Below are 27,723 nucleotides of genomic sequence, written 5' to 3'. Positions count from 1 at the left end.
TTTCTTTGACCAGCAGGTTCTCCGCAAGGCCAGGTCCGTTCTGGACTGTACAAACTGAGCCCGGAGGTTGAAACCTTCCCTTGGCCCTCAGTAGATTTAGAGAACCAAGGTTGAAGTGCAATAGGAGTAAAACATCCATTGTTCCTTTTGCAATTACTAATGTGCACGTGTCATTTTAAATTCTGAGTGTCTTATGTGTAATTCTAGCATCTTGCACATGGATTTCTCTACATTGTTGTTGTATTATGGTGTACTATTTATTGTTTGTACAGAAATCATTTTTGTGTTGTTCAGGATTTTATTACTTGGTTAAATAAACTGAATCACACATAAATGCAGCAGTAATATTAATCCAAACACATCAGATATAACAATAAAACACTGGCAGGAACATTTTACTGCAACACTTTTACTTTAACTACTTTATGTACTTGTTGCTTATTGCAAAGTTTTACTTAAGTAAAATACACCTTTACCTACCTTTAGTTTTAGTAAGTAAGTAAGTTCACAGTGTTGTATTGGTATTTTTACTGCATTACTGAATACTGAATACACTGTGGAAATAAATGTTGAGAAAACTCAAGGCAACTGTCTTCATTCAGTTTCACAAACTGTGAAGTTAAGAAAGAAACTAATTTACTTTTTTCTTCTTTAAAAAATACTTGAATCTTTAAAACAATCTGTCTTTCAAACAAAAAAACCAAGACGAGGTCAAATCGGCTGAATGCAGGGAGTTCATTTAGAGCTTATGTGCAATGAACACATGAATGCTTGGTGCATTGTACTGATAGTGTTTGACAAGAAGTAGTACTGCAGCATGTGGATGTATCAGCTCTGTATGTGGTAAAGAAGGTTTCACACAGCAGAGGCTCATTGGACTGAAGGGAAATATTAAAACGTGTGCAGAAGTTCTTCAGTGTAGATTGTCCTCTGTAATTCCAATAAGAAACAGCAGGTGGAGCCCCCCCAAAAAACACACACACACACACACACACACACACACACACACACACACACAACACACACACACACAATAAGTGAAATGAGCCACAAGTCCACAACTACACGATATCTGTTGTCTCATGTGTGTAAGGACTCAAACTGGACCCAATGAATTCTGATTATTTGTCCACTTTGTTCAGCCTGTGTAATAAATCCTCTTTATTGACTGAGTGCACAAACAAAATGTTGGTTGTAAAAAGCAACAAGTGATAGAAAACTCTGCTCATTTCTCTGTGACGAAGCTGTTTTAGTGAGGAAAGTTGAAAGGACAGAGACTGACTGACAAATGCTCTTCTGCTCTGAACATGAACTCTGAACTTTGTGGTGTTTCAGGAGGAAAACTGCCTCAGTTATACTCTCATATTAGTTTCACAGTTTCTCCATCAGCTTTGTATGAGACCCTGGAATGAAGACAAGAAGAAAATACTTTGTTCATGTTTGTTTATTCATGATGTAAAGCTTCAGTTTGTTCACACATCCCATCAGTAAAGTCTGTTCAATGACTCTTGTTCAATGAGTTCATGTACAGATTCACTTCATCCACACAATCAGTTTGTTGGAGCAGAATCTCAGCTATGTACAAGGAAACAATCAATCATCTGCTTATTGATTATCATCATGCTGAATACACTTTTATAATCCCTCATAGTTCCTCATTTGTACGTGGATTTGGACATCAAAAACAACAACAACAACAAACAAATAAATGTGATTAAAGATTTCTTTCCAAAGCGGTGAGAACAGAATATCTCCGATAAAGGAAGGTCTGCTGCTTTCTCTCTTAGACCCATACAGTGGAAGAGAAACAACAACATACAAATACATCATTACAAATATTCAACAAACACAAGTTTACATTTTCATGCAGAGAAATATCAGTTCAGGTAAACAACAGTCATCATGAGCAGTGATAGCCTCCATGGCTAAACAGACACAGGAAGGAGCGCCACCTAAAGACACTTCAATAATTTCTTCATCGAAGCCATCAACCTGTCTATTAGACCGGATCCCAACTAGGCTGCTTAAAGAAGTTGTTCCCTTAATTGGCACTTCTTTACTGGATATGATTAATCTTTCTTTATTATCAGGATATGTACCACAGTCCTTTAAAGTAGCTGTAATTAAACCCCTTCTTAAAAAGCCCACTCTTTAGCCAACTATAGACCGATCTCTAACCTCCCCTTCCTCTCTAAGATTCTGGAGAAAGTAGTCGCCAAAGAGTTGTGTGACTTTCTACATAACAATAGTTTATTTCAGGATTTAGAGTTCATCACAGCACAGAGACAGCTCTGGTTAAAGTTAATAATGACCTTTTGATAGCTTCAGACAATGGACTTGTCTCTGTACTGTTACGACCCGGCTCAATTTGGAGAGCAGTAACATACAATTGGAATTGGAAAAGAGATGGAATACAACAATTGACAGGTTCAGGTTAAAATCAGGTGTTTTAATTAACTAAGGAGAGTGTGCTTGCACAATGAAATATAACAAAAGAGAGGCTATACAGGTGCTGACAAATAACTAGTACACAAAATGAAAATGACTGGATAACATTAAAGAACAAAAAGAGATCAGCACCCATAAGCTTACAAACTAGTGAACCAAAAACCAAACCAGCAATTATTGAGCAACTTAAAAGGTCACAAAAGATTACAAAGGCACTGGCTGAATCCACTCAGATAACAGCCAGGCAATACTAGAAAGTACAGACACTCTAAACTAACACAATGGTGTGCAACCAACAGCGAGGCGAACTGATCACTAGTTCACAGCCGCCCTGAACTGTGGACACACAAGCTATTTATTTAAGTGCAGCTGGGGTTGATTGAAGACTCCTGATTGGTAGCTTCAGTGGAATTGCAGCCACACCAATCACTGATGCCAGGGGACAGCAACCAGGAAGTAGGCGGACTCTGCTCCAGAAGGACCAATCCTCAACAGGGAATCACACATGAAACACCACAATGAATATACACTAAATGACAGCCAGCGGCGGCCGTAACAGTACTTGTATTATTAGATCTTAGTGCTGCATTTGACACCATTGACCATAATATTCTCTTACAGAGACTTGAGCATCAAATTGGCATTAAAGGAACCGCACTAAGCTGGTTTAAGTCATATTTATCAGATCGTTCGCAGTTTGTACATGTTAACGATGAATCTTCAATAAAAACTACAGTTAGTCATGGAGTTCCACAAGGTTCTGTACTTGGACCAATACTATTTACTTTATATATGCTCCCTTTAGGCAACATTATTAGGAATCACTCCATTAACTTTCACTGTTATGCAGATGATACGCAGTTATATCTATCGATCAAGCCTGATGAAATTAATCAATTATCTAAATTACAAACATGTCTTACAGACATAAAATCCTGGATAAGCTGCAATTTTCTGATGTTAAACTCAGAAAAAAACGAAATTCTTGTTCTTGGCCCCAAAAACCTCAGAGACTCACTGTCTGAAGATATAGTTACTCTAGATGGCATTACCTTGGCCTCTAGCACCACTGTCAGGAATCTTGGAGTTATCTTTATCAGGTTGCCCCAATAAGTCCATTAAAACGCTCCAATTAATTCAGAACGCTGCAGCACGAGTACTGACAGGAACTAGAAAAAGAGATCACATCTCTCCTGTACTAGCTTCTCTGCATTGGCTCCCTGTAAAATGTAGAATAGAATTTAAAATCCTCCTCCTCACCTATAAAGCTCTTCATGGTCAGGCCCCTTCATATCTTAAAGAGCTCATAGTACCCTATTACCCCTCTAGAACACTACGTTCTCTGAATGCTGGGCTACTTGTGGTTCCTATAGTCTCTAAAAGTAGAACAGGAGCCAGAGCCTTCATTTACAAAGCTCCTCTCCTGTGGAACCAGCTTCCAGTTGTGGTTCTGGAGGCAGACACCCTCACCACATTCAAGAGTAGGCTTAAGACATTCCTCTTTGATAAAGCTTATAGTTAGGCTGGATCAGGTGAGTCCTGAACCATCCCTTAGTTATGCTGCTATAGGCCTAGACTATCGGGGGATTTCCCATGGTGCACTGAGCTCCTCTCTTCCTCTCTCTTTCTGCACTCATTCATGTCCCATTAATGCATGTTACTAACTCCACTTCTTCCCCGGAGTTCTTGTGCTTTCTCATCTCGCAGGTTCTCGTCGATCCTGGTGGAGCCTCTTGCCATGGTCCTGCAAGATTGCCATTGCCAATACTCTTCTTGCTGTGCACCTGTCTGTCTGTCTGTCTGTCTGTCTGTCTCTCTCTCTCTCTTTCTGTCTCTCTCTCTCTCTCTCTCTCTCTCTCTCACCCCAACTGGTCGAGACAGACGACCACCCACCTAGAGCCGAAGGATCTGTCCTAGGTTTCTGCCTCTTAACAGGCAGTTTTTCCTTGCCACTGTCTCCAAGGTCTTGCTCATGGTGGTACTGTTGTGTCTCTGTAAATAATGTCAAAGGAGTTCGGTCTAGACCTGCTCTATTTGAAAAGTGTCCTGAGATAACTTTTGTTATGAATTGGCGCTACACAAATAAAATTGAATTGAATTGAATTGAACTTAAACATTTACACAACAACTAATGAGAAGACGTCAAAGTACCGCCCACAATGTTTGATTGACAGGTGATCTCTGTGCAGTGAAGAAATGCCACAACAATCAGCTCTCAGCAACAACGATGGAAACAAAACCATTCGAAGCAATGAAACACAGAATTTAACCCACTGTCCCTGAAATCACTTCTGTCTATTTCAGTTTACACAATTCAGCTGTGGATCCAACAGGGAAATATAACCGAAGTCCAGCATAGAGAGGCTGAGTGAATGTGGTCTGGACTCTGTGGAGGAGAGTCATGGTTTCAGAGATGCTGTAGAAGGACAGAATACCTGCACTGTGATCCAGGTACACTCCAACTCTGGAGGACCGAGGACCTGAGACAGGGGTTTCGACATTGTTGTAATAAAATTCATAACCGTTTATCAAACATTGTAAAATCCAAGATTTGTCATTGGATCCAAATTCACATTCATCTGACCCCCCTGCTCTGCGGATATTCTTGTATGCGACTGCTACACCAACTCCTCCCCCTCTCCTCTCCACCTCCCAGTAACAACGTCCAGTCAGACTCTCTCTACTCAGGACCTGCCAATATTCAGTGAATCTGTCTGGGTGACTAGAATAAGACTGTTGTTGTCTCATTAATGTTACTTTTCTGTTCCCCTCAGATAATAACAGCAGTGTGTTTGCTGTGTTTGGATCCAGTGTGAGTTCACGTGAATATTGTAAGAATCCAGCTCTGGTCTTGGGCTCTGGTTGTGGCAGTAAAACATCCACTTCAGTCACTGCCAGTGAGACGTTTGTCCATTTGTCCCTCAGAACGTCCTGTAGTTTATCTCTGAGCTCTGACACAGCCGCTGTCACATCCTCAAAGTACCTCAGAGGACGGATATTGATGCTGGATGTAGATTCACTGAGTGCTGACAGTGAGGGGTAGTTGTGTAGAAACTGGTTGTGGTCCTCTGTGTGTGAGAGCTTCTTCATCTCAGCGTCTTTCCTCTTCAGCTCAGTGATCTCCTGCTCCAGCTTCTCCTGAAGCTCTTTGACTCGACTCACTTCAGTTTCCTGCTGGGATCTGACCTGCTGCTTCACATCAGAGCTTCTTTTCTCCATGAGACGGATCAGCTGAGTGAAGATCTTCTCACTGTCCTCCACTGCTTTATCAGCAGAGCTATTGATAGCCTCCACCTGCTGTTGAAGCTCCTTCACATCTTTCTCTCTGTCCTGGATTCTCTGCTGGATGTTTTGTCGACTCACCTCGAGCTCTCTCTGCCTCTCAGTCCTTTCTGCTGCAGCTGAGACTGTGTCGTGGCCTTTATGTTCATCCACAGAGCAGAGATAACAGATACACTGCTGATCAGTACGACAGAACATCTTCATCACCTCATCATGACGAGAGCAGATGTTCTCCTGGAGCTTCTTGGAGGGGTCCACCAGCTTGTGTTTCTTTAATGGAGCCACATCATAATGAGGCTGGAGGTGTTTCTCACAGTAAGAAACCAGACAGAACAGACAGGACTTGAGGGCTTTCAGTTTTCTCCCAGTGCAGAAATCACAGGCCACATCTTCAGGTCCAGCATAGCAGAGATCAGCAGGAGCAGCTTGGAGTCCAGTCTTCTTCAGTTCCTCCACTAAATCTGCTAACAAGGTGTTTTTCATCAGGACAGGCCTCGGTGTGAAGGTCTGCCTACACTGAGGGCAGCTGGGGATTTTCTTCTCTTCCTCTCCATCCCAGAAGCTTTTAATACAGTTCATGCAGTAGCTGTGTCCACAGGGAGTAGTCACCGGATCCTTCAGTAGATCCAGACAGATCGGACAGCAGAATCTTTCTCGGTCCAGCTGAACTCCTTGCTGCGCCATTTCCCCTCTCAGTGACAGCGACTGTCTGAGTTTCACTTCCTCAGAGCTAGAACTAGTTTGAGCTCTGATCTAAACAGTATGTGTTTCTGCAGCGAATGGGGGCTGTCGGCTCTTTCACGTCACCACATGTTGGTTACACCCATCTTCAAACTGTAGATCTAAAGGGGAGGGAACAAGGAAATATGTGTGCAGAGAGGAGCTCGCTGTGTTTGAGAACAGGAGGAAGAGGGAGGGGTTATCAAGCTGTGGTTCATTCCAGGAAGGGGAGCAGTGCTGTGAATGTGAACTTTGATTCCTCGTTTATGATGAAGTCTCAGTTAAAAGCTGCTCCATGTTGGAAAACAGTTCAGATTTTAGTTTTAGGGCAAGAGGAGGGGTCGGGGTTACGAACACAAGCATTCATCCACTGTCAGTCTCAACTTCCCCCATCACATTTTGACCACCAAAAATAAAGTTAGAGATGTTTTACTGTTAATATTATTTATTTTTTTCAGTGTATATATTCAAAATATGGATCACACTACTTGTTGTATTTCACCAGAAAAAAATCTAAATATATTCTCATTATTCATTAGGTCTTCCATCTTGACTTGCATTCCTCATTTTTATCCGATATTAATATTATTATACTGCAGGTTTAATGTTTCAACTCATTTTATATTGATTATGACAGTCAATGCCAGTTTTTATGTTTCTATGTATTTTTCATGTGAAACACTCGGTGTAATTTTTTTGTTGCAAATTGCTTTGAGCTGCATTTCTTGCATTAAATGTGCTATATGAACAAAGTTATTACTGTCATTATTATTATTACTGTTGTAACTGATGTTGTCTTCTCTGCACTGCCAGAAAAAGAAATTCTGGTCAAGAAATACTGAAATCTATTTGTTTGCCGTAAAAATTTAAACATATTTTATAAGAAACTGGAGTCAGTTTGTCAAATATCCCCCACGTGTTACTCTGCAAAATAGCTAAAAGCCCAATAAATGAAATAGAAAACACTGAGGAAATACAGTAACCTGAATGATATAAAGCTGTTGAAGGGCAGTAATCATTAACAGCTAGCCTCTTTAATCTGGCTGCTTTTGCTCAGCAGCAAACTGCAGACAGACACAGTTACAGACTAGCTGGCGAACATATAGTGGAGCATTTAGAGTTAGATACTTCCCTCAGAAGTTGGTGCAGACCAAAAAAAGAGCTAAAGGAAAGAGACTATTGGACTTATATACATCAGGTGGACACAAACACGACTCTAGTGGGTTCATTTTGTGTTCTTAATCATCATTAAAGCAGCTTTAAGAAGGTAGCTAAAACTAAAATCCACTGAGTGGCTGCATCAAGCAAACTGGTGTACTGCATTATAGTACTGTATGGTGACAGTCAGGTTGTCACATAAGAGAAATAATCAAAGAATCCGACACAGTCTCCACTGATTGTTCCCTTTTAATAACGTTATAATGAAAAATGAAGCCTGTGAGTGGATGAATGATGCTGTCTCACACAAACAAAGGGAGGTGTCCTTCCACTGCACTGTTATAAATGAGATAAATGAGAACTTAACACAGTGCTACAAGCTGAAGACAAAGCTCCCATTTCCATCCTGTAATTCCACTGGAACTCAATAAATAAACTCAAACCACTGAGTGAAAGAAACCACCATCAATAATTCATTCATAAGGACATTTCATTTTGGTTTAAAATAAAATAAAAACATTCAGAATTAGAGTCAACAAAATCCCTCCAACAAAGGAAAACTGATTTTCTAAATAAAAATACACACAGTACCTTTTATTTTTTAACAGAGCGACACTGTCAGTGGCCTTGAGGCACATTACAGCCAACTGTTGAACTGTTTATTAATGTAATGTAGGAAAACAAGCTCAGTCAAACTCCTCTGTTAAAGTTAAATTAACAAAAACTACATTACACTCTATTAGATTTTGCCTAAATTGAGTTTAATTTAAAAAGATCAGCTCTTTTAAAAGTACCTAAACCAATAATTTATCTTAGCCTTTATCGTTACAACTAAAGTGCATTGTGTGTATTGTGTCCAATAACAGTTGAGCACGCCTCGGTCAACTTCCTCCCTTCCTGTGCTTAGATATGCTACGTGCTAGGCTAATCTGTGTTTAAAAGACGACCACATTTTGAAGATGGTTAAAAGATAAAAGTGAAATCTTTACGTTCCCATGTGTCTGTGCTGAGCCCGGTTCTGTCGCCTGCTAACGGCGGATACAGTTAGTAGCAGTTAATTAGCAGTACCATTAATAATACCCGAAAATACCTAAAACATGACTTTGTCGTCACTGTTGGGTCAGAAACTAGATATTATTATATATACACTAGATATAACTTAAGCTGTGACTCAACTGTTATTGGACTAAAGAAAGGTCAATGACAGAATTCCTTTATGTCCACTGTCAATAAGTTTATTTGAACATTTGTTCATATTATGATGGATTATAGCTGGTTTCCAGAGTAAGGGATAAACAGAGGACTTATGTGGCTATGAATGACGAGCGAACACGTCGGGAAACAACAAACAAATACGTCAACGTTTCAAATATTAAAAGATGTTCTGTTTAAATGAGCGATCGCGTCAATGAAACACCAGATTATGTTGAAAATCAATCATTTTTTAAGGAGAATATTAAAATACAAGCATATTCCCAACCATTAAAACACAACAGTTAAAATTAAACATCTTCCAAACTTTCATGAAGACTTTGTCCGAACCCTGTAACCATATTATAAGGGGTGAAAAAGGCCACAAAGGCGGAGAGGCAGACGTACGGTCAGCAGGTAATGAAGCGGTGTTGGGTAATGGCAGAGTGAACTGGGCCTTAAAAAACATCATAATCTGTCTGAAAAATCCCTTTAAAAGTGAAAAAATTAACTGATCACAATGGAAATAAAACCAACCGTAACTGTAAAACCAACTCGTTAGTGTTTCTGGCAACTAACAGGAACAGCTCAAATCAAACACACGCAGTATTTTGGATTTAATGAGCAAAAAAATGAAACAAAAATGAGTTGTCTACTGTATCATTGAGGTGCCAGAGTGCGGTGGGAATATCATTACATTAGAACAAATTCTACAACATCCCAAAATATGGATCCATCTCAGGTGAGTTGTGAGCTGAACAGGATCCCGAAGGTTCACAATCGTCCAGAAACAAAAAGGTTTCTGAAATGTGAATCCACGGATCCTTGAAGAGGTTCCAGACGAGAAGAAAAAGGCGAATGTGTCCCGACGAGCAGTTCGCCTACATCTCGTCAGCGTGTGCAGGTTTGGCGGGATCATGGCTTCCTTTCCCCGCCGCCGAGCTCAGACGCAGCGCCAGAGGTTCAGTCTGCCCGGCGACAAGAGCTGAGCTGTTCCCCGATTGGCTCCCCTCTTGCGCCGCCCCGTCAAAGCCCGTATTTTCAGGGTTTTCTATCGGTTCCCGGAGGACGGCGGCGCCATCCGGAGGTCCCGATTGGCTGAGCTCAGAGGGCGGGGACGCAGAGTCGGACTGGACAGCTGGACTGTCCGCATCGTCTGCTGCGGTCTGGGTGGAGGAGGAGGGGTCCGTCAGGATGTTTCTAGAGATAACTAGAACGACAGAGGAATATATTGGTGTTACTTTAAGTATCTGTTGTATCAAACGTACCACAACACATCACATGACCATCCACTACCAGCCAATGTGACGCCATCTTCCCTCAAAAGTCTCCGTGATGTTTTACAGCTTCAGCAACCATCAATCACTCTGAATGTTATCACATCCTCAGTTATATTCTTCCTCTATTTAACAATTTCTGCCAAAACAAATTCACAAAAACTCAATTTCTTTGTATTCTTGTATCAAAAATCCAATTATTTTGTCTTCCTGTAAAACAAAATGTGACATCTTATCTTCAGGAAGGTTCATTAGAGATTACAGCATGGTACTGATTACTGTACAATAATAATAATAAAAATAATAATACTGGATCATATCTTATGGAGAGAATATTGTCTGTTGTTGTGTTTCCCGAATGGTTTACGATGCTACATGGCCTCCAGCCACCGTGCCACAAACCTCCTGTGGGTCTGTAGTCGTCGTCTGCAGACGAGTTGCGGCTGAACGGACTGAAACTCGGCATGATGATCAGACCCAGAGAGACCAGGATGATCTGAGGACAGGTGGACATGATTTGGTCATAAAACAGCAGACACATTAAACCCTTTTCCACAGATCCTTCAAGATTACACAAACAAAGTCACACGATTCAAACCAGCATAAAACGTGGACGAGGGTTGGCCGCCCGGACGGAGACTTATTAACTTGTCTTTGACTTATATGTGTTGGAATAAATGAACTAAATGTCTCCTTGCTGGTTGTTCTGACACACTGAGAATCACATTGCCGCTGTTTCTGTTAACATTTAACTCATCGTGAGAGAATAAAAAAGGTGTTTTAAAACAGGATTTAAAAAGAGGTGCTTTAGCCTCCATCTTGACACAACAAGGAGCAATAAAAACAGAATAAAAACAGACCTCCTGCACCAAACTGTGTTCATATTTTTACTCATTTTACTATTTTAACCAACAAATGAGAAGAGGAAGCAGAATGATCTTAAAATACATGTTAATGATAGCGAACCCTAACGCACACACAGACACACACACTCTCAGACAGACATCCTGTGCGTCTCCTACCAGTAAGCAGGTGCTGGTCTGGGCTCCTTTACTGACCGTCTGTTTAATCAGAGACTGAAGCTGTCGCAGCTGAGCCAGCAGAGACCTGAACAGCAGGAACACATCGACATGCGTCAACTTTCAGCCGTAATCTGACCTCAGAAATGTCAAATAAAAGATGATGAAAGGCCTGATGGACTGACTCTGCTTCTTCCTGTTTTTCCTGTTTGTTAATAACTCAGAACATCTACGTGGGTCCGCTGAAACTACAATGGTAGCTCGGTTCAACTGCTGCCCCAAGGAATTGTGGGACGGGATTATCTCCTTTCCTTTGGGAGACGATGGTCCAGAGTCTCCTACAGCAGGCTGAAGATCAGAAAGGAAGCACTGGAGCAGGAAGAAGACGACAGAAAGAAGAAAGAAAGAAGACTGACAGAAGACGATAGAAAGACGACAGAAAGAAATGGCAGAAAGAAGACGACAGAAAGAAGAAAGAAAGAAGACGACAGAAAGAAGACAGAAAGAAGACAGAAAAGACGACAGAAAGAAAACAGAAAGAAGACAGAAAGAAGAAAGAAAGAAGACAGAAAGACGACAGAAAGAAGACAGAAAGAAGACGACAGAAAGAAAACAGAAAGACGACAGAAAGAAAACAGAAAGAAGACGACAGAAAGAAGAAAGAAAGAAGACAGAAAGACGACAGAAAGAAGACAGAAAGAAGACGACAGAAAGAAGACAGAATGAAGACGACAGAAAGAAGACAGAAAGAAGACGACAGAAAGAAGACAGAAAGAAGACGACAGAAAGACGACAGAAAGAAGACGACAACAACCTCTGCTGTCTGTCTCAAACTCTACTGCAGCACTGAACTGTATTTCTGATGTTTCTGACTCACCTGGACACTTTCCTATAAATGAACCCTGAAGCTCTTTTAGCACTGAATAACTGTGACTCATCGCTTCCTCTATGATCGTATCGATCAGTGAACAGTCAATCAATCGATCGATAATCAACGTGGCCGTACATGTTGCGTTTCTCCAGCTGCTCCACTGTCCTCTGCAGCTCCTTGTTCTGTGCTGAGCAAGCTGCAGCCCTGCAGCCAATAAAGACACAATGCACCACAAATATGAACAAACATCATGTTTACAGCATTACACGTGAATTACAGAGCATATATTAGCACCACATTAGGACACTGTAGGAGTCAATATATACATGTATCATATACAGTGGCTGTTTGTGTGTGTGTGTGTGTGGAAGGTGGAGATGGTCCTATTGAGCTTCATCCTCTACAGTGTATCTGAATTAAACAGAAGAGGATCCTCAGTCCTCTGCGCTACTGTGCTCGGTTTTATCAATCCTACACCGACCAGTGGTGCCTTCTTGATTGTACGGCGTGCTAGGAAACTTTAAAGTGATACACAGTAGGCCGATACCTCAGCGTATTGTTCACTTCTCTGAAGATAAGTAAATGTAAACTGTCTAATAGAACAATGGCCGAGCGTCAGAGACAACAAGACACTGAATTTGCCAAAAAAGAAGCTTATTAAGTCATAAAAATCCAGAATACAGACAGAGAATTGTATAAAAAGTTCCCTAAACAGGAAATAATCTGCTCAGAATTCATCCAAATCTCAGATTTTACACAAACTTACTTAACCTGCAGTTACTGAGTTCACTGTTTGGGTTCATTGGACAGTTTTTAAGATAATATGAAAAATCCATAAAATATGTCATTAAGCGAGGGGTCGTCAGTTCACTAAATGATAGCAAGGGGTCCCTTAAGGAGAAAGGTTGGGAACCAGTGGGTTAGACGATGTCAAACCGTCTGTTTCATAAAGACATGAACAGGTTTTCCTTCTGTTCGGAGCCCCGTTACAGACGGGAAGACTCTGCTGCAATCACATCTAAAGGGTGTACATTTCATTCTTATAGTAGTTATTAAGGCCCCCCACCCCACCGAGAAGAGTCTTAGTCGATGCATACTGAGAAACTGAAAGGTCTTCTGCAAACTAACGGTAGAAAACCAATTTACAATCATATCAGATCAAGATATTTTACACTTTGAGAACCCATACCGGCTGCGTTTCTGCTTTAAAAACAACAAAATCAGTTGATCGATCGGTTGATTATCGACATTCTAGCTGCCAGTCGGTCATGCAGGGACCCCGCTTCAACAAACGTGGGACGTCCGACTACAACATCTCATTCAGAGAGTCAGACAGGTGCATTGGTGTACCTGCTCTCCAGCCCGTCGATGTACTCCTTCCTCCTCCGCCGGCTGTCCTGAGCCGACTGCTTGTTGCGGATCTTTCTCCGAACTCTCTTCAGGATTCTTTCCTCAGCCTGCAAACAAAGCCTCATTCAGAATCACTCATCGTCTCCACGCTCAAAATAAAAACCTGGAACCGTTCGGGGCTGTTTCTAGCATCCTGGGGGCCCCGCTTTTGTGACATGATGGAGTTTATGATTCCTCTAACGTAGTCTGGGGACATTTAACATTTCAATACATCAATCAGCTGCACTTTAATGCTGCGTTCCCACCAAACACCAATAAAGTTATTGACGCAGGTAGATTACATAAATAGCCAGTGCGAGGACGGAAACAGACGCGAACTGGGCGACGTGAATGGTGCAAACTTTGAGCAAAGATGTGCACACATCTGGAGCTTCTGGAGGAATAAACAGCCATAGTCACAACAGATTCTGCTCCGGAGACGTTCACCAGCAAGAGGAGAGTTTAGTTTTTAAACTTTTGGGATTAAAAAGTGGAAAAGTGGTTCACACAGAGCTCTATGGTTCTCCTTCACGTTTACACAGAGACCAGAAAAGGAAGAGAGGACGTTGGAGAATATGTGTCTGTTACTTGATGCTGTCGGTTTTACTTTACTATGAACTCTGTTAGCATAGCCCCGATCAACCAAACTCCATTCAGAAAACAAGCATTTTAAGAGTCGTTTGCTTGTCGTCTTGTGAATTCAGACTTTTTACAAACCGTCATTGTGATGTTGTTATTTCAGCGTCATTTTGATCCGTTTATTGACATTAAATCACAGCTGAATCGGTTTATTTTGGGCTCATACCACCGTTGTAAGGCAGATTGACGGACGGACATAAGGAATAGAGGACAGATCTGTGAAAACCTCTCAGGGTTTTTTATTTTCTCGAATTGTCCCCAGAAATTCAAACATAGAGAAAATGCTAATAAATACATCAAAAAACTCCTGAAGACTTTCAGGATTTACAGAATCTGAACTATAACATCCGTCAAACGCCCATAAATGAGACAGATGCTGCATTTTCCTTTGTTTACTGTGGTTGTCATGAAAACCACGTTAGAGCAGAGTTACGGCTGAATTTATGCTGAAAACAACAACACCACATGTTTGTGATAAGGAGGTAAATACATATGAAACATAATCATTAACACAAACATGCATTAAACACCTTTAATCAGTCGTATTCGCTGATGAATGCAGGAGTTTGGAATATGAACACACAAGCATCAACGTACAGCTTGTTTGGAATATAATGGTGGCTTCAGGGGGCCAACATGCAACCACATAACTGTCCAATAACAGCCCCAAGTTGGTAGAAAAGATCAGTCGCTCATTGTGCTGAGAAAACTCCTAAAAGCGAACGTTTCAGGGACAACTGTTGAGCTGACCTTGGTGAGGGGGAGGTTGTTGGGCAGAGAAACTCCTTCCTGGCTCAGCAGCTTCTGTTCCTCCTCGGTCAGCTGGAGATCTGAGTACAGCTGCAACAGCAGAGGAAGAGTCAGTGCGCACACACACACACACACACACACACACACACACACAGAAAGAAGCCTCACCAGATCACCGTCAGGGCTCGGAGGGTCGATGAGGGTCAAACTGCCGTCGAGGCGAGCTGCAGGGAGCACGGGCAGCTCGTTCACAATGCACGAGTCTGAAAACAACATCTGAGAGCTCCATTGATCTGTACAGGACAGAAAATGACATCATGGTCACATTATTATGGATGATATTGATCAGTATACACTGTATCTTTATGGATGATATTGATCAGTATACACTGTATCTTTATGGATGATATTGATCCTGTATTGACAGTCAGACTGTGGACATATGACGGCCTTTAGCTCGTGTTTCTAGAGTTACGTGTTGTTACGAACACGTTAGGAATTGTTAAAATGTGATATTTCTTAAAGGGAGTTTGGTGCAGGGAGCTTTTAGTTGGATTCAAACTGTTGATATGGATCATTGTTAACGTTTAGTCTCCACTACAGAAACACTAGCTAACTGCTAAAGTCTGACTATATTAGTTTGATTAATGCTTTAATAATCTGTGTATTGATTACTGACACTGGCTGATCAGGATCATTATGTTTTTAAACGTGATGTGCTCGTTATTAACGGTGTTATTAAGTGACTCCTGATGAAACGTAGTGCGGAGACCAGTCAGACTCCTGGTGAAAGATCTCGCAGTCTGTTGCTGATCAGTCATGTAGTGTGAACAGTACAGAGATCTCGTGACTTTGAAAGTCTTGGTGCGATTGCAGCTTCCTGGAGGGAAACAGAAACCATCACACCCTCGCCCTCACCGAGCTCTATGGAGATGACGTTCTCCTGTCCAGGTTCAGTCTTCACGCCGCCCAGGCTGCTGATGTCATAAACCACCTGGTAGACGGTCGCTGGGGCTGGCTGGGGGGTCGCAGTCGTCACCATGGCGACGGGACTCTCGAGTACAGGATCCTCAGAGATGCCGCTGTCGCTCTCAGACGAAGGCTCTGCAGGCGGCCCGCTGGGAAACACCTCGTTGGGGTCGACACCGTGGAGGACGTCCTCCGGCTCGCTGTCATTCAGCGTCTGAGACACAGACACAGGGTCGACCGATTTAACAACCCGCATCGACGTGACCTCACCTGTATTATCCACTGCACGCATGCTGGAGCGCAGACTCACACAGTCGGGGTCTACCGCCCAGTCCTGCAGGGGTTTCTCTGAGCCGCTGAAGACGAGGTCGGAGAACGGAGCGTCGAGCTGCCAGCTGTCTGCCGCCACGCCGCCGCCCAGAAACAGCTCGCCACTCTCTGCGTCCATGACCTGAAAAGATAAAAACATTTACACAATGACCCTGCTCACCAGACCAGATGTAGATATTGTACTTTTAACTCCACATTCAACTGACAGCTTTAGTTACTTCACAATTCAACTTTTTGCACCCAAAACATATGAAGAGTTAAATTAAACTACCCAACAGTTTATCAGTCCTTCCAGAAAAATGCGAGTTTTTTTGTGATTGTTGCGGGCAAAAATCCTTGATTATGCGGCACGTTTTCTTAAAAAATTAGATGGAATATGTGAAATATTTATGCAATTTTATGCAATGAAATTGCGGGAACTTGCAAAAACTGCAGTTTGATGAAAAAGAGAAAAAAAAGTGATTCCCCCAACACCCTGTTCTCACTAGGCTACTACCTTAATGTAAAGACTCATTTCTTATTACTTCCTATGATAAGCAAACATACTACATCACAGAAAGTGCTGGGAATATTTAAGTTCTCATCTTGTTTTATTTCAGACCTTAATAAACACATGGCTCAAACCTACAAAACATTGATGAGTCAAATGAGGTCTGTAGCTTTACAAAAGGAATATTCTACAACTTCTGTAAAAATGAATAAATAAAATATAACAAAACTGCGAAAGTGCGACGTATTTGAAAAAATGCGGCCCCCGCATAAATATGCGGACTTTGGCTGATTATGTATTGAATTATGGGATTGCATAATCGTGTTTTTCTGGAGGGACTGGTTTAGTACAGCAACGGTTAGTCGATTAAAGTTCACAGTCTGAAGTCTGACAGAAATCTAGTCCTGATTAAAAAAACGTACTTTAATGTAGAATATTTCATTTCTGCCTAGAAGGTCTCTCACATCACAACAATAAGAAAAGACGTTTGGTGGTGATTCTTTAAGGGAGTCTGGTGATAATGTGGTTACTAGTTCAGTGTAATACATTTCAGTCTGGAAGATCAAAACGTTTGTCAGCGTTTGACTATGATGTATTTGGATTACTGCTAAAATATGAAGTGTTTAACAAACTAAAGTGTTTTCCAATGAGGAGCAGCTTTTAACTGAGGATTCATCATAAAAGAGGAATCAAAGTTCACATTCACAGCACTGCTCCTCTTCCTGGAATGAACCACAGCTTGATAACCCCTCCCTCTTCCTCCTGCTCTCAAACACAGCACCTCCTCTCTGCACACATATTTCCTTGTTCCCTCCCCTTTAGATCTACAGTTTGAAGATGGGTGTAACCAACATGTGGTGACGTGAAAGAGCCGACAGCCCCCTCAGAGCTCTGAGGAAGTGAAACTCAGACAGTAGCTGTCACTGAGAGGGAAAATGGCGCAGCAAGGAGTTCAGCTGGACCGAGAAAGATTCTGCTGTCCGATCTGTCTGGATCTACTGAAGGATCCGGTGACTACTCCCTGTGGACACAGCTACTGCATGAACTGTATTAAAAGCTTCTGGGATGAAGAGGATGAGAAGAAAATCCACAGCTGCCCTCAGTGTAGGCAGACCTTCACACCGAGGCCTGTCCTGATGAAAAACACCATGTTAGCAGATTTAGTGGAGGAACTGAAGAAGACTGGACTCCAAGCTGCTCCTGCTGATCACTGCTATTCTGGACCTGAAGATGTGGCCTGTGATTTCTGCACTGGGAGAAAACTGAAAGCCCTCAAGTCCTGTCTGGTCTGTCTGGTTTCTTACTGTGAGAAACACCTCCAGCCTCATTATGATGTGGCTCCCTTTAAGAAACACAAGCTGGTGGACCCCTCCAAGAAGCTCCAGGAGAACATCTGCTCTCGTCATGATGAGGTGATGAAGATCTTCTGTCGTACTGATCAGCAGTCTATCTGTTATCTCTGCTCTATGGATGAACATAAAGGCCACGACACAGTCTCAGCTGCAGCAGAAAGGACTGAGAGGCAGAGAGAGCTCGAGGTGAGTCGACAAAACATCCAGCAGAGAATCCAGGACAGAGAGAAAGATGTGAAGGAGCTTCAACGGGAGGTGGAGGCTATCAATCGCTCTGCTGATAAAGCAGTGGAGGACAGTGAGAAGATCTTCACTCAGCTGATCCGTCTCATGGAGAAAAGAAGCTCTGATGTGAAGCAGCAGGTCAGATCCCAGCAGGAAACTGAAGTGAGTCGAGTCAAAGAGCTTCAGGAGAAGCTGGAGCAGGAGATCACTGAGCTGAAGAGGAAAGACGCTGAGATGAAGAAGCTGTCACACACAGAGGACCACACCCAGTTTCTACACAACTACCCCTCACTGTCAGCACTCAGTGAATCTACATCCAGCATCAATATCCGTCCTCTGAGGTACTTTGAGGATGTGACAGCGGCTGTGTCAGTGCTCAGAGATAAACTACAGGACGTTCTGAGGGACAAATGGACAAACGTCTCACTGACAGTGACTGAAGTGGATGTTTTACTGTCACAACCAGAGCCCAAGACCAGAGCTGGATTCTTACAATATTCACGTGAACTCACACTGGATCCAAACACAGCATACACACGGCTGTTATTATCTGATGGGAACAGAAAAGTAACATTAATGAGTCAACAACAGTCTTATTCTAGTCACCCAGACAGATTCACTGTATATAGTCAGGTCCTGAGTAGAGAGAGTCTGACTGGACGTTGTTACTGGGAGGTGGAGTGGAGAGGGGGAGGAGTTGATGTAGCAGTCGCATACAAGAATATCAGCAGAGCAGGGGGGTCAAAGGAATGTAGATTTGGATTCAATGACAAATCTTGGATGTTACAATGTTTCACAAACAGTTATAACTTTTCTTACAACAATGTCCAAACTCCTGTCTCAGGTCCTCAGTCCTCCAGAGTTGGAGTGTACCTGGATCACAGTGCAGGTATTCTGTCCTTCTACAGCGTCTCTGAAACCATGACTCTCCTCCACAGAGTCCAGACCACATTCACTCAGCCTCTCTATACTGGATTTTGTTCTCTCTCCCTTATGGAGCCACAGCTGAGTTGTGTAAACTGAAATAGACAGAAGTGATTTCAGGGACAGTGGGTTAAATTCTGTGTTTCATTTCTTCAAATGGTTTTGTTTCCATCGTTGTTGCTGAGAGCTGATTGTTGTGGCATTTCTTCACTGCACAGAGATCACCTGTCAATCAAACATTGTGGGCGGTACTTTGACATCTTCTCATTAGTTGTTCTGTAAATGTTTGAGTGTCTTTAGGTGGCGCTCCTTCCTGTGTCTGTTTAGCCATGGAGGCTATCACTGCTCATGATGACTGTTGTTTACCTGAACTGATATTTCTCTGCATGAAAATGTAAACTTGTGTTTGTTGAATATTTGTAATGATGTATTTGTATGTTGTTGTTTCTCTTCCACTGTATGGGTCTAAGAGAGAAAGCAGCAGACCTTCCTTTATCGGAGATATTCTGTTCTCACCGCTTTGGAAAGAAATCTATAATCACATTTGTTTGTTTGTTGTTGTTGTTGTTGTCCAAATCCACGTACAAATGAGGAACTATGAGGGATTATAAAAGTGTATTCAGCATGATGATAATCAATAAGCAGATGATTGATTATTTCCTTGTACATAGCTGAGATTCTGCTCCAACAAACTGATTGTGTGGATGAAGTGAATCTGTACATGAACTCATTGAACAAGAGTCATTGAACAGACTTTACTGATGGGATGTGTGAACAAACTGAAGCTTTACATCATGAATAAACAAACATGAACAAAGTATTTTCTTCTTGTCTTCATTCCAGGGTCTCATACAAAGCTGATGGAGAAACTGTGAAACTAATATGAGAGTATAACTGAGGCAGTTTTCCTCCTGAAACACCACAAAGTTCAGAGTTCATGTTCAGAGCAGAAGAGCATTTGTCAGTCAGTCTCTGTCCTTTCAACTTTCCTCACTAAAACAGCTTCGTCACAGAGAAATGAGCAGAGTTTTCTATCACTCGTTGCTTTTTACAACCAACATTTTGTTTGTGCACTCAGTCAATAAAGAGGATTTATTACACAGGCTGAACAAAGTGGACAAATAATCAGAATTCATTGGGTCCAGTTTGAGTCCTGACACACATGAGACAACAGATATTGTGTAGTTGTGGACTTGTGCTCATTTCACTTATTGTGTGTGTGTGTGTGTGTGTGTGTGTGTGTGTGTGTGTGTGTGTGTGTGTGTGTGTGGCTCCACCTGCTGTTTCTTATTGGAATTACAGAGGACAATCTACACTGAAGAACTTCTGCACACGTTTAATATTTCCCTTCAGTCCAATGAGCCTGTTTCTGACTTTTTACAGAGCAAACAATCAGCAGATGAATCCATAACGGGAATAATCGTTGTTAAAGTTGGAGAATGTAAATGCAAACATCAGAACAAAGAGTCTGTGTGGAGATCCTGACAAACCCGGGTGGAGCAACACTGGAGGAGGATATCCTGGTAGGTACACACCCACCCTCACACACACACACACACACACACACACACACACACACACCTGAGCTGTGACAGTTACCAGTCTGACTCAATAGAAACCTGATATGCTGCCAAACGTGTTTCCATAATTCCCTCTCCACTTTCCAAAAAACTTTCTGGTTTCACAGCAAATTAACAAAATAAAATAAATACTGTGACTGTATTCCGATCGATAATATGTCGATTGATTGTGCAGCCCTACTGCGAGGCCTTCAGGAGCTCCAGGAGCAAAACTTTGGGGTTAAAACGAGACCCTGGTGCTCTGAATCTCTCGTCCCCTCTCAACTGTCGGCTGTCTGATAAAAGCTCTCCATCACAAGATCATAAATCACATAATCATGTGTGTATATATTGGTGGTCAGTAACAGTAACGTCAGTACAGACGTATAAAACATATGTCTCAGGTCATTTAGAAAGGATAATGACCTAATTCTCATATTGGATATCAGACTGACGTCACCGATCCATGACCGGCCGATACCGATTTTTTTTTGTTGTTATATTTTCGGGGATTTTGTTTCAGGGAAACAAGGCAAAAAGGGAGGAGATTATTTCTCTACTATCTGAGTTGGAAACAACAAATAATGAGGCGAATATCCGATGTTCAGCTAAATCGGCATGTTGTCTTCACCACCATTGGCGTCATTGCAGTCAGCTTCTCCCGGTTAGGATTCCTTCAGTTTTTGGGTTCAGGGGGTTTCCCCCGGGCGCACAACAAAAAAAAGACCCCTCCTCCTCTCCAAAAAAAAAAAACCCCCTAAAAAAAAAAAAAAAAAAAAAAAAAAAAAAAAATAGCGTCCGCCACGCTGTTGCAGTCAGGGAGCTGCTGCTAACGTTAGCTCAGCTTGTTTCTCTGATAACTTAAGATCCAGACGTCCGATGACTAAAATCCTTCATCCGGTTCAAATCTAGAGTTAAAAAGCACCAAGATCTAAACAGTGGATGGTAACAATGTGGCTTCAGACTGGATCAACAGTCAATGTATGACAGCTTCTGGCAGACAACCACAACGCTGACGCAGGCACAAAGGGGATATGACGCCATCGACAGGCGACCGGTGAAACGCAGCGTTACCTGAATAAGTTTGAACGTTGTTGGAAACATTTGGGATAATGTAAGAACTCAACTACATAGAGAACATAAAGTTTATAGACTGTTTAATGAGGAAATGTTACGTACTTTAAGTTACTTTGAAAGCTCACCACCCGTTTCCAAAATACTCCACTACAAGTAAAAGTCCTGCATTTAAACCTTATTAATAAATAAAAATAATATATATATATAAATATATATGTATATCCCACTGGAGCTTTAACGTGCTCTGTAAGTGTAAAGAAAATGTACATAAAGTATCAAAAGTACTCACTAAGCATTGTAAGAATATTATATATTAAACTATAAGAGTAATATTGATGCAGTAAAAATGTAAAATGCATTTTAATTTTAGATTTCTTTATACTGTTGATTTAATTTAATGTATATTTCATTATTACAGGTTTTCACTAAAAGTAGAAAGTAACGTTAAGAGTAATTAAGCACACTACTTGAGTAAATGTACTTAGTTACTTAGTAGTTTTTCTGCTCCAGGCCCGTGAAGCTGTTTATAACGTGTAAACAGATTAATAAACTGTTTATTAAAGGACCAAAAACTGAGAAACAACCTGTTTTTGTTTCGAAAATAAAAAACATAAAACAAAAACAAGTTGTTTTACAGTTTAAAAATAAAAAAACAACAATTTTCCCTCTTTTGTTTGTTTGTTTTGAAACTAAAAACTGAACTCAATAACGACTCTTTTTGTCCTCCATACTCATATAAATGGTTACAGAGCAGAACTCCGTTAACGAACATTCATTAATGTGAGTTGTGTGTCAGAGTTCGGGCCAGAGTTCGGGCCTGATCCCGGTCCAACCGGATCAACGGGACATTTAACACTCACCGCTTCTCTTTCTTCCGGGTTCACACTCTCCGGTTCTTCATCACCGAGCGGCCCCGTCCGCGGCTGCAGGAGGACCGGGGACGCAAACAGCCACAGCACGCTGCTTTTAATCCGGTTCTCGGTAGATGAAGAGTCCAGCTGGAGGCTCCGCGTCCAGGTCCAGGTCCTGGTCCAGGATGGAGTCCGAGTCCGCTTCCTCCGCCTCCTCCGCTGCTGCTTCTTCTACGGTTCACCGGCGGGCTGCAGGCCGACCGTAGAGCGTGTGTGTGTGTGTGTGTGCGTGTGTGTGTGTGTCGCCCCCTAGTGTACCGGAGGGGGACAGCATGACTTTAATATGGAATTACTTATCACTTATTTAATATTTAACAACATTAATAATAATAACATTAATAATGATAACATTATTAATAATAATAACATTAATAATTACAATAATAACAATATTATTATTCATACTAATTAATAACAATAATATAACATTATTAATAATAATAATAATAATAATAACATTATTATTAATAATAATAACAATATTATTATTCATACTAATTAATTACAATAATATAACATTATTAATAATAATAATAATAATAACAATATTATTATTCATACTAATTAATAACAATAATATAACATTATTAATAATAACAATAATAATAACATTATTATTAATAATAATAACAATATTATTATTCATACTAATTAATAACAATAATATAACATTATTAATAATAACAATAATAATAACATTATTAATAATAATAATAACAATATTATTATTCATACTAATTAATAACAATAATATAACATTATTAATAATAACAATAATAATAACATTATTAATAATAATAATAACAATATTATTATTCATACTAATTAATAACAATAATATAACATTATTAATAATAACAATAATAATAACATTATTAATAATAATAATAACAATATTATTATTCATACTCATTAATAACAATAATATAACATTATTAGTAATAACAATAATAATAACATCAATAATAATAATAATAATAAAAAGTACGCAGTTATAACAACCAAAGTGCTGGAAGCAGCGTCAGGGACAAGAAAACACAGAATTTTCTGAAACAGAAGCCTATTAAGTATTATATTATGTATGATTGTTAAAACAATTATAAAAATGCACAACACAGACAGAGAATTGTATAAAAAGTTCCTAAAAATATCAGGAAAACTCGTCTCTGATTAATATTCAGGGAAAGTAATCTGCTCAAAGTGAATCCAAACTGCACATTTCACACAAACGTCCTGCAGTTACTGTTACTGTTCGTTCACCGTTCACAGTTGATCACTTGTTCTGTGCTGTTACTGTTACACATTGAATATAATATGAAATATCCATAAAATATGTAACTCGTCAGTTCACTCAGAGGACGTTAGGTGGCGGGAACCGAGATTAAACACATTTCTGGAGGCAATGAGACAAAATACAGAACTAAAATCATCAGAATCAGAATCAGAAGTTGTTTTAACAAATAATGTATAAATAAAGATAAAAATAGAGACAATATACACAAATATAAAAAGATAACCATTATATAAAAAGGTAAAGTTATTTTAAATGGTTAAACATCTCAAAATAATATTTGAGAATGACTAAATAATCATATAATAATACACATTTAATCAGAAAACTGCTGTCTAAAAACTGTGAGTGTAGTTCCTGCTGTTGGCCTCTGGGGGGCAGTGGACATACAGTGATATTTATAATGTGCCACATATAAACCAGAGAGTTTAAGAGCCACAGTCAGTGGCTACTAGAATAAAGAGAATAAAAAGACCTCCAGCAGTAAACAATAAATACTATAAAACAGATAAAACTCGAAACTTGATGACGTTTTCTACAATTTACTGGAACATAATGATAAACAATGGATGAACTGACAGTGTTCCTTTAGTTCAGTTTAGAGTTTTCTTTTTGTTCTTTTTCTCCACTTTTGTATAAATTGTAAACTTTATATTATTATATTGTATTTTCCTTTTTGTTTACCTCGTTTTTGTTTGTTTTTCACTTAGTTTTCTAACTGTTTGGATTATGTTTGTCTGTCACTGATATTTACCTTATTTACCTGCTGTAGGCTGAATTAAATCATAGATACACAATAATACGATACAATAATAGATCACCTCTAACGGTTCGTCCTGATTGAACACTACACTGAATACCTCCTCCACCCACTGAAGACTGTGTGTTCACAATCAGCAGCAGGGCTCCAGATGTGTGAACCTCTGTGTGGAAGGTAGATAGTCCTGATATTAACAGACGTTAGAGAAGGAAAAACAAACCACCAGAATTAACACTTTTTCTTATGATCTATTAACAGTCAGAGTAATAGCAGAGACTGGAATATAATAAAACAATATACTTTAATATGATGATCTGTTTGTTTGTCACAAACAGAATTTACGAGCCTGTCTGTGTTTTAACACAACCGTTGTTATGTTGAGGATCTTGAATGCAAAGAACGAAGGGAAACACTTTTTAAAGCACAGATATCCAAAGTGTTGTTGAGACTCTGGTAACAGCACGAAACACACAAATCTTTCTGAACGCAGCTTTTGGATGTCTGACAGGAAGATTGTGACGTGGTGAGCGGCTTCGTCGAACAACGGAGTAATAATAGGGCCAGACTGAGAGAAAAAATATTATTACTTTTTGGGAAATTTCGGGAATAAAATCATAAAATGACAAGAATAAAGTCGTAACATTACGAGAATAATATTACGAGAATAAAGCCGTAACATTACGAGAATAAAGCCGTAACATTACGAGAATAAAGCCGTAACATTACGAGAATAAAGTCGTAACATTACGAGAATAAAGACGTAACATTACGAGAATAAAGCCGTAACATTACGAGAATAAAGCCGTAACAATACGAGAATAAAGCCGTAACAATACGAGAATAAAGACGTAACATTACGAGAATAAAGTCGTAACATTACGAGAATAAAGACGTAACATTACGAGAATAAAGTCGTAACAATACGAGAATAAAGCCGTAACATTACGAGAATAAAGTCGTAACATTACGAGAATAAAGTCGTAACATTACGAGAATAAAGCCGTAACATTACGAGAATAAAGCCGTAACAATACGAGAATAAAGTCGTAACAATACGAGAATAAAGTCGTAACATTACGAGAATAAAGACGTAACATTACGAGAATAAAGACGTAACATTACGAGAATAAAGTCGTAACAATACGAGAATAAAGTCGTAACATTACGAGAATAAAGCCGTAACATTACGAGAATAAAGTCGTAACAATACGGAATAAAGTAGTAATTTATGAGAACTTTCAGCCTGTTGGCTCAGCCAGTAAAACTGTTTAAAGATGAAATGATCAATACCTCAGTTTACCTGTTGACTGTACGGTACGACTGAGACAAACAGCGGCTGCTGGGCTCAGACTGAGGCTGCTGATTGGTTGAACTGCTCACGTCAGATCTTGAAAACTCTATCGAAGACTTTTTTCTCTTTAAAACGACTTTTCTTCTTGTTTTATTACATTATTCTCGTAATTTCCCCCAAAAAATAAAACATTTTTTTACTCCGTCGTATTGTGGAGAAGTCCGTTCCCCAACATTTACTTTTTACTGTGAAGTCGTTACACTGTAAAATAAAAAATATTTCATTTTTAATAATAGTTCCAATTTATTATAACTTTTATTTTCATATTTTTGACCATTATGTCTTTCACTGTACTCAGTGATCCCAGAGTACATTATTATTATCATTATAATAATATAACAGTTGATCAACAATCATTATAGTCATTAGCAACTGTTATATTATTGTAAATCATCGAGTATATGGTGTAAATGGGCGTTAAGGTTATCGAGTTATCCGATCAATGTTAGCATTTTCACATGCTAGTGTTCGTGTTAGCTTTGGCATGTGCTGTTATGTTAGTATACTGACTGATCTATGCAAATGTTGCTAATGCTAATTGCATAGGCACAACACAGTTGATGCCAACATGTTAAAGCTGCAGTAGATAACTTCTATATACACTATATATATATATATATATATATATACTATATATATATATAGTGTATAGTGTGGCTGTACACATATTTATACTCCACTAAATATAAAAACTCATAACAAGTCTCCAATATGTTGATAGAATATGTATGAACTTTCATTTTGTGTACAAAAGCGGTACTGTTTCCACCGCCTCCTTTCAGTAATTTTAAGGGGAAACCAGAGTCAGCTAATGGATCCACTACAGCTGCTGGACTGGGGGACGCAGAAATGTACAGCATGAGTATAATTTAAAGGAAATACAGACTATATGTATAAGGACATATACAGACAGTGATAAATATAAATATATACGGGTATAATTGTACAGCACAGTAATAAAACAACGTTAATATCGTCATATAATTTGTATTAATATGAATAAGGGCCTGACTGTGGTAGTGAAGTTAAAGTGTAAAGTGGGATTTGAATTTGAAATACTAAAGTACAAGTAGTTAAAAAGGCTCCCAGGGGTTAGTTATTGTTGTGGTTTGTATGAGTCTCAGATGAGTTCCAGGCTTGTGGTTAGTTTCTGGAGATCCTTGGTGTGGTTCCAGCTGTAAGGACTGTTCAGGGGCTCAGTAGAATAAACCCACAAAATCTTGAGTTGGGCTCTGAGTTCCTTCAAGAGGTCTTTTAAGGTTGTGTGTTTTCCTGGTGGGATTTCAGACTTACTTTACACAGGTTCCACGTTCCCTAAAGCTTTTCCATCTGTTATTGTTGAGTTTGTAAGCATCACCAGGACGTTGTAGAGCAAATCTCAGGGATTCTTGGAGGCATTCCCAGATGTTCTTTAAGGGTTTCCTGGGAATCCTGAAGGGAACCTTGAGGTATATCTGAGATTCCTGAAGGAGCAGGATGTGTCCTTGAGGGATTTCAGTTGGTTTTGAGGCCTTGCAAATATTGTTTATGGTTTCAGAAGTTCAGGAGAAGATTTCAGGGGCCTTCAGAGGATCCAGTTTCAACGTCTTCTGGTGGGATTCCAGAGCTACTTTGTGCAGGTTCCAGGTTCTTGTGGGAGATGAATGTTTTAGATGGAGTAATTAATGTAACCTTACCTGTAAGTGTAAACAGCGCAGGAGGTAACTTGGGTCATTGGTGTCAACATGAGACAGATTTTAC

At 40.1% G+C, this 27,723-nt stretch overlaps 2 protein-coding genes and 1 pseudogene across 5 annotated transcripts in view; 1 reads left to right on the top strand and 2 right to left on the bottom strand.

Annotated features, from left to right (window-relative positions):
- The window catches only part of creb3l4 (cAMP responsive element binding protein 3-like 4), a 44,315-nt gene extending 21,537 nt beyond the window's left edge, over positions 1-22,778 (bottom strand). Inside the window, exons 1-10 of one of the 4 annotated variants that reach the window (XM_051399366.1) lie at positions 22,531-22,778; positions 16,024-16,164; positions 15,663-15,927; positions 14,913-15,007; positions 14,745-14,834; positions 13,317-13,423; positions 12,102-12,170; positions 11,099-11,183; positions 10,479-10,572; positions 8,200-10,009 (exon numbers count right to left, since the gene is read on the bottom strand). In XM_051399366.1, the coding sequence (XP_051255326.1) occupies positions 9,681-10,009; positions 10,479-10,572; positions 11,099-11,183; positions 12,102-12,170; positions 13,317-13,423; positions 14,745-14,834; positions 14,913-15,007; positions 15,663-15,927; positions 16,024-16,161 (1,272 nt within the window). In that variant the 5' untranslated portion in view covers positions 16,162-16,164; positions 22,531-22,778 and the 3' untranslated portion in view covers positions 8,200-9,680. Of the gene's footprint in view, positions 1-8,199; positions 10,010-10,478; positions 10,573-11,098; positions 11,184-12,101; positions 12,171-13,316; positions 13,424-14,744; positions 14,835-14,912; positions 15,038-15,662; positions 15,928-16,023; positions 16,165-22,530 lie in introns of all 4 variants that reach the window. The other 3 variants (XM_051399364.1, XM_051399365.1, XM_051399363.1) reach the window with 3 other exon arrangements.
- LOC127362948 (E3 ubiquitin/ISG15 ligase TRIM25-like) lies at positions 1,429-6,477 on the bottom strand. Its single transcript, XM_051399349.1, has one exon. The coding sequence runs from the start codon at positions 6,412-6,414 to the stop codon at positions 4,744-4,746; it is 1,671 nt and encodes a 556-aa protein (XP_051255309.1). The 5' UTR covers positions 6,415-6,477; the 3' UTR covers positions 1,429-4,743.
- LOC127362964 (tripartite motif-containing protein 16-like) lies at positions 17,433-19,854 on the top strand (annotated as a pseudogene).
- Positions 22,779-27,723: the final 4,945 nt, after the last annotated feature.

The sequence above is a fragment of the Dicentrarchus labrax genome, unplaced genomic scaffold, assembly GCF_905237075.1.
Source record: "Dicentrarchus labrax unplaced genomic scaffold, dlabrax2021, whole genome shotgun sequence".
NCBI classification, from domain to species: Eukaryota; Metazoa; Chordata; class Actinopteri; family Moronidae; genus Dicentrarchus; species Dicentrarchus labrax.
Note: the sequence above shows the minus strand (reverse complement) of the source record. Positions and strands in the feature narration are given on the sequence as shown.

What these genes read in the sequence shown, in the direction of transcription:
- LOC127362948 (XM_051399349.1), bottom strand. Translation starts at nt 6,414, where the DNA reads ATGGCGCAGCAAGGAGTTCAGCTGGACCGAGAAAGATTCTGCTGTCCG.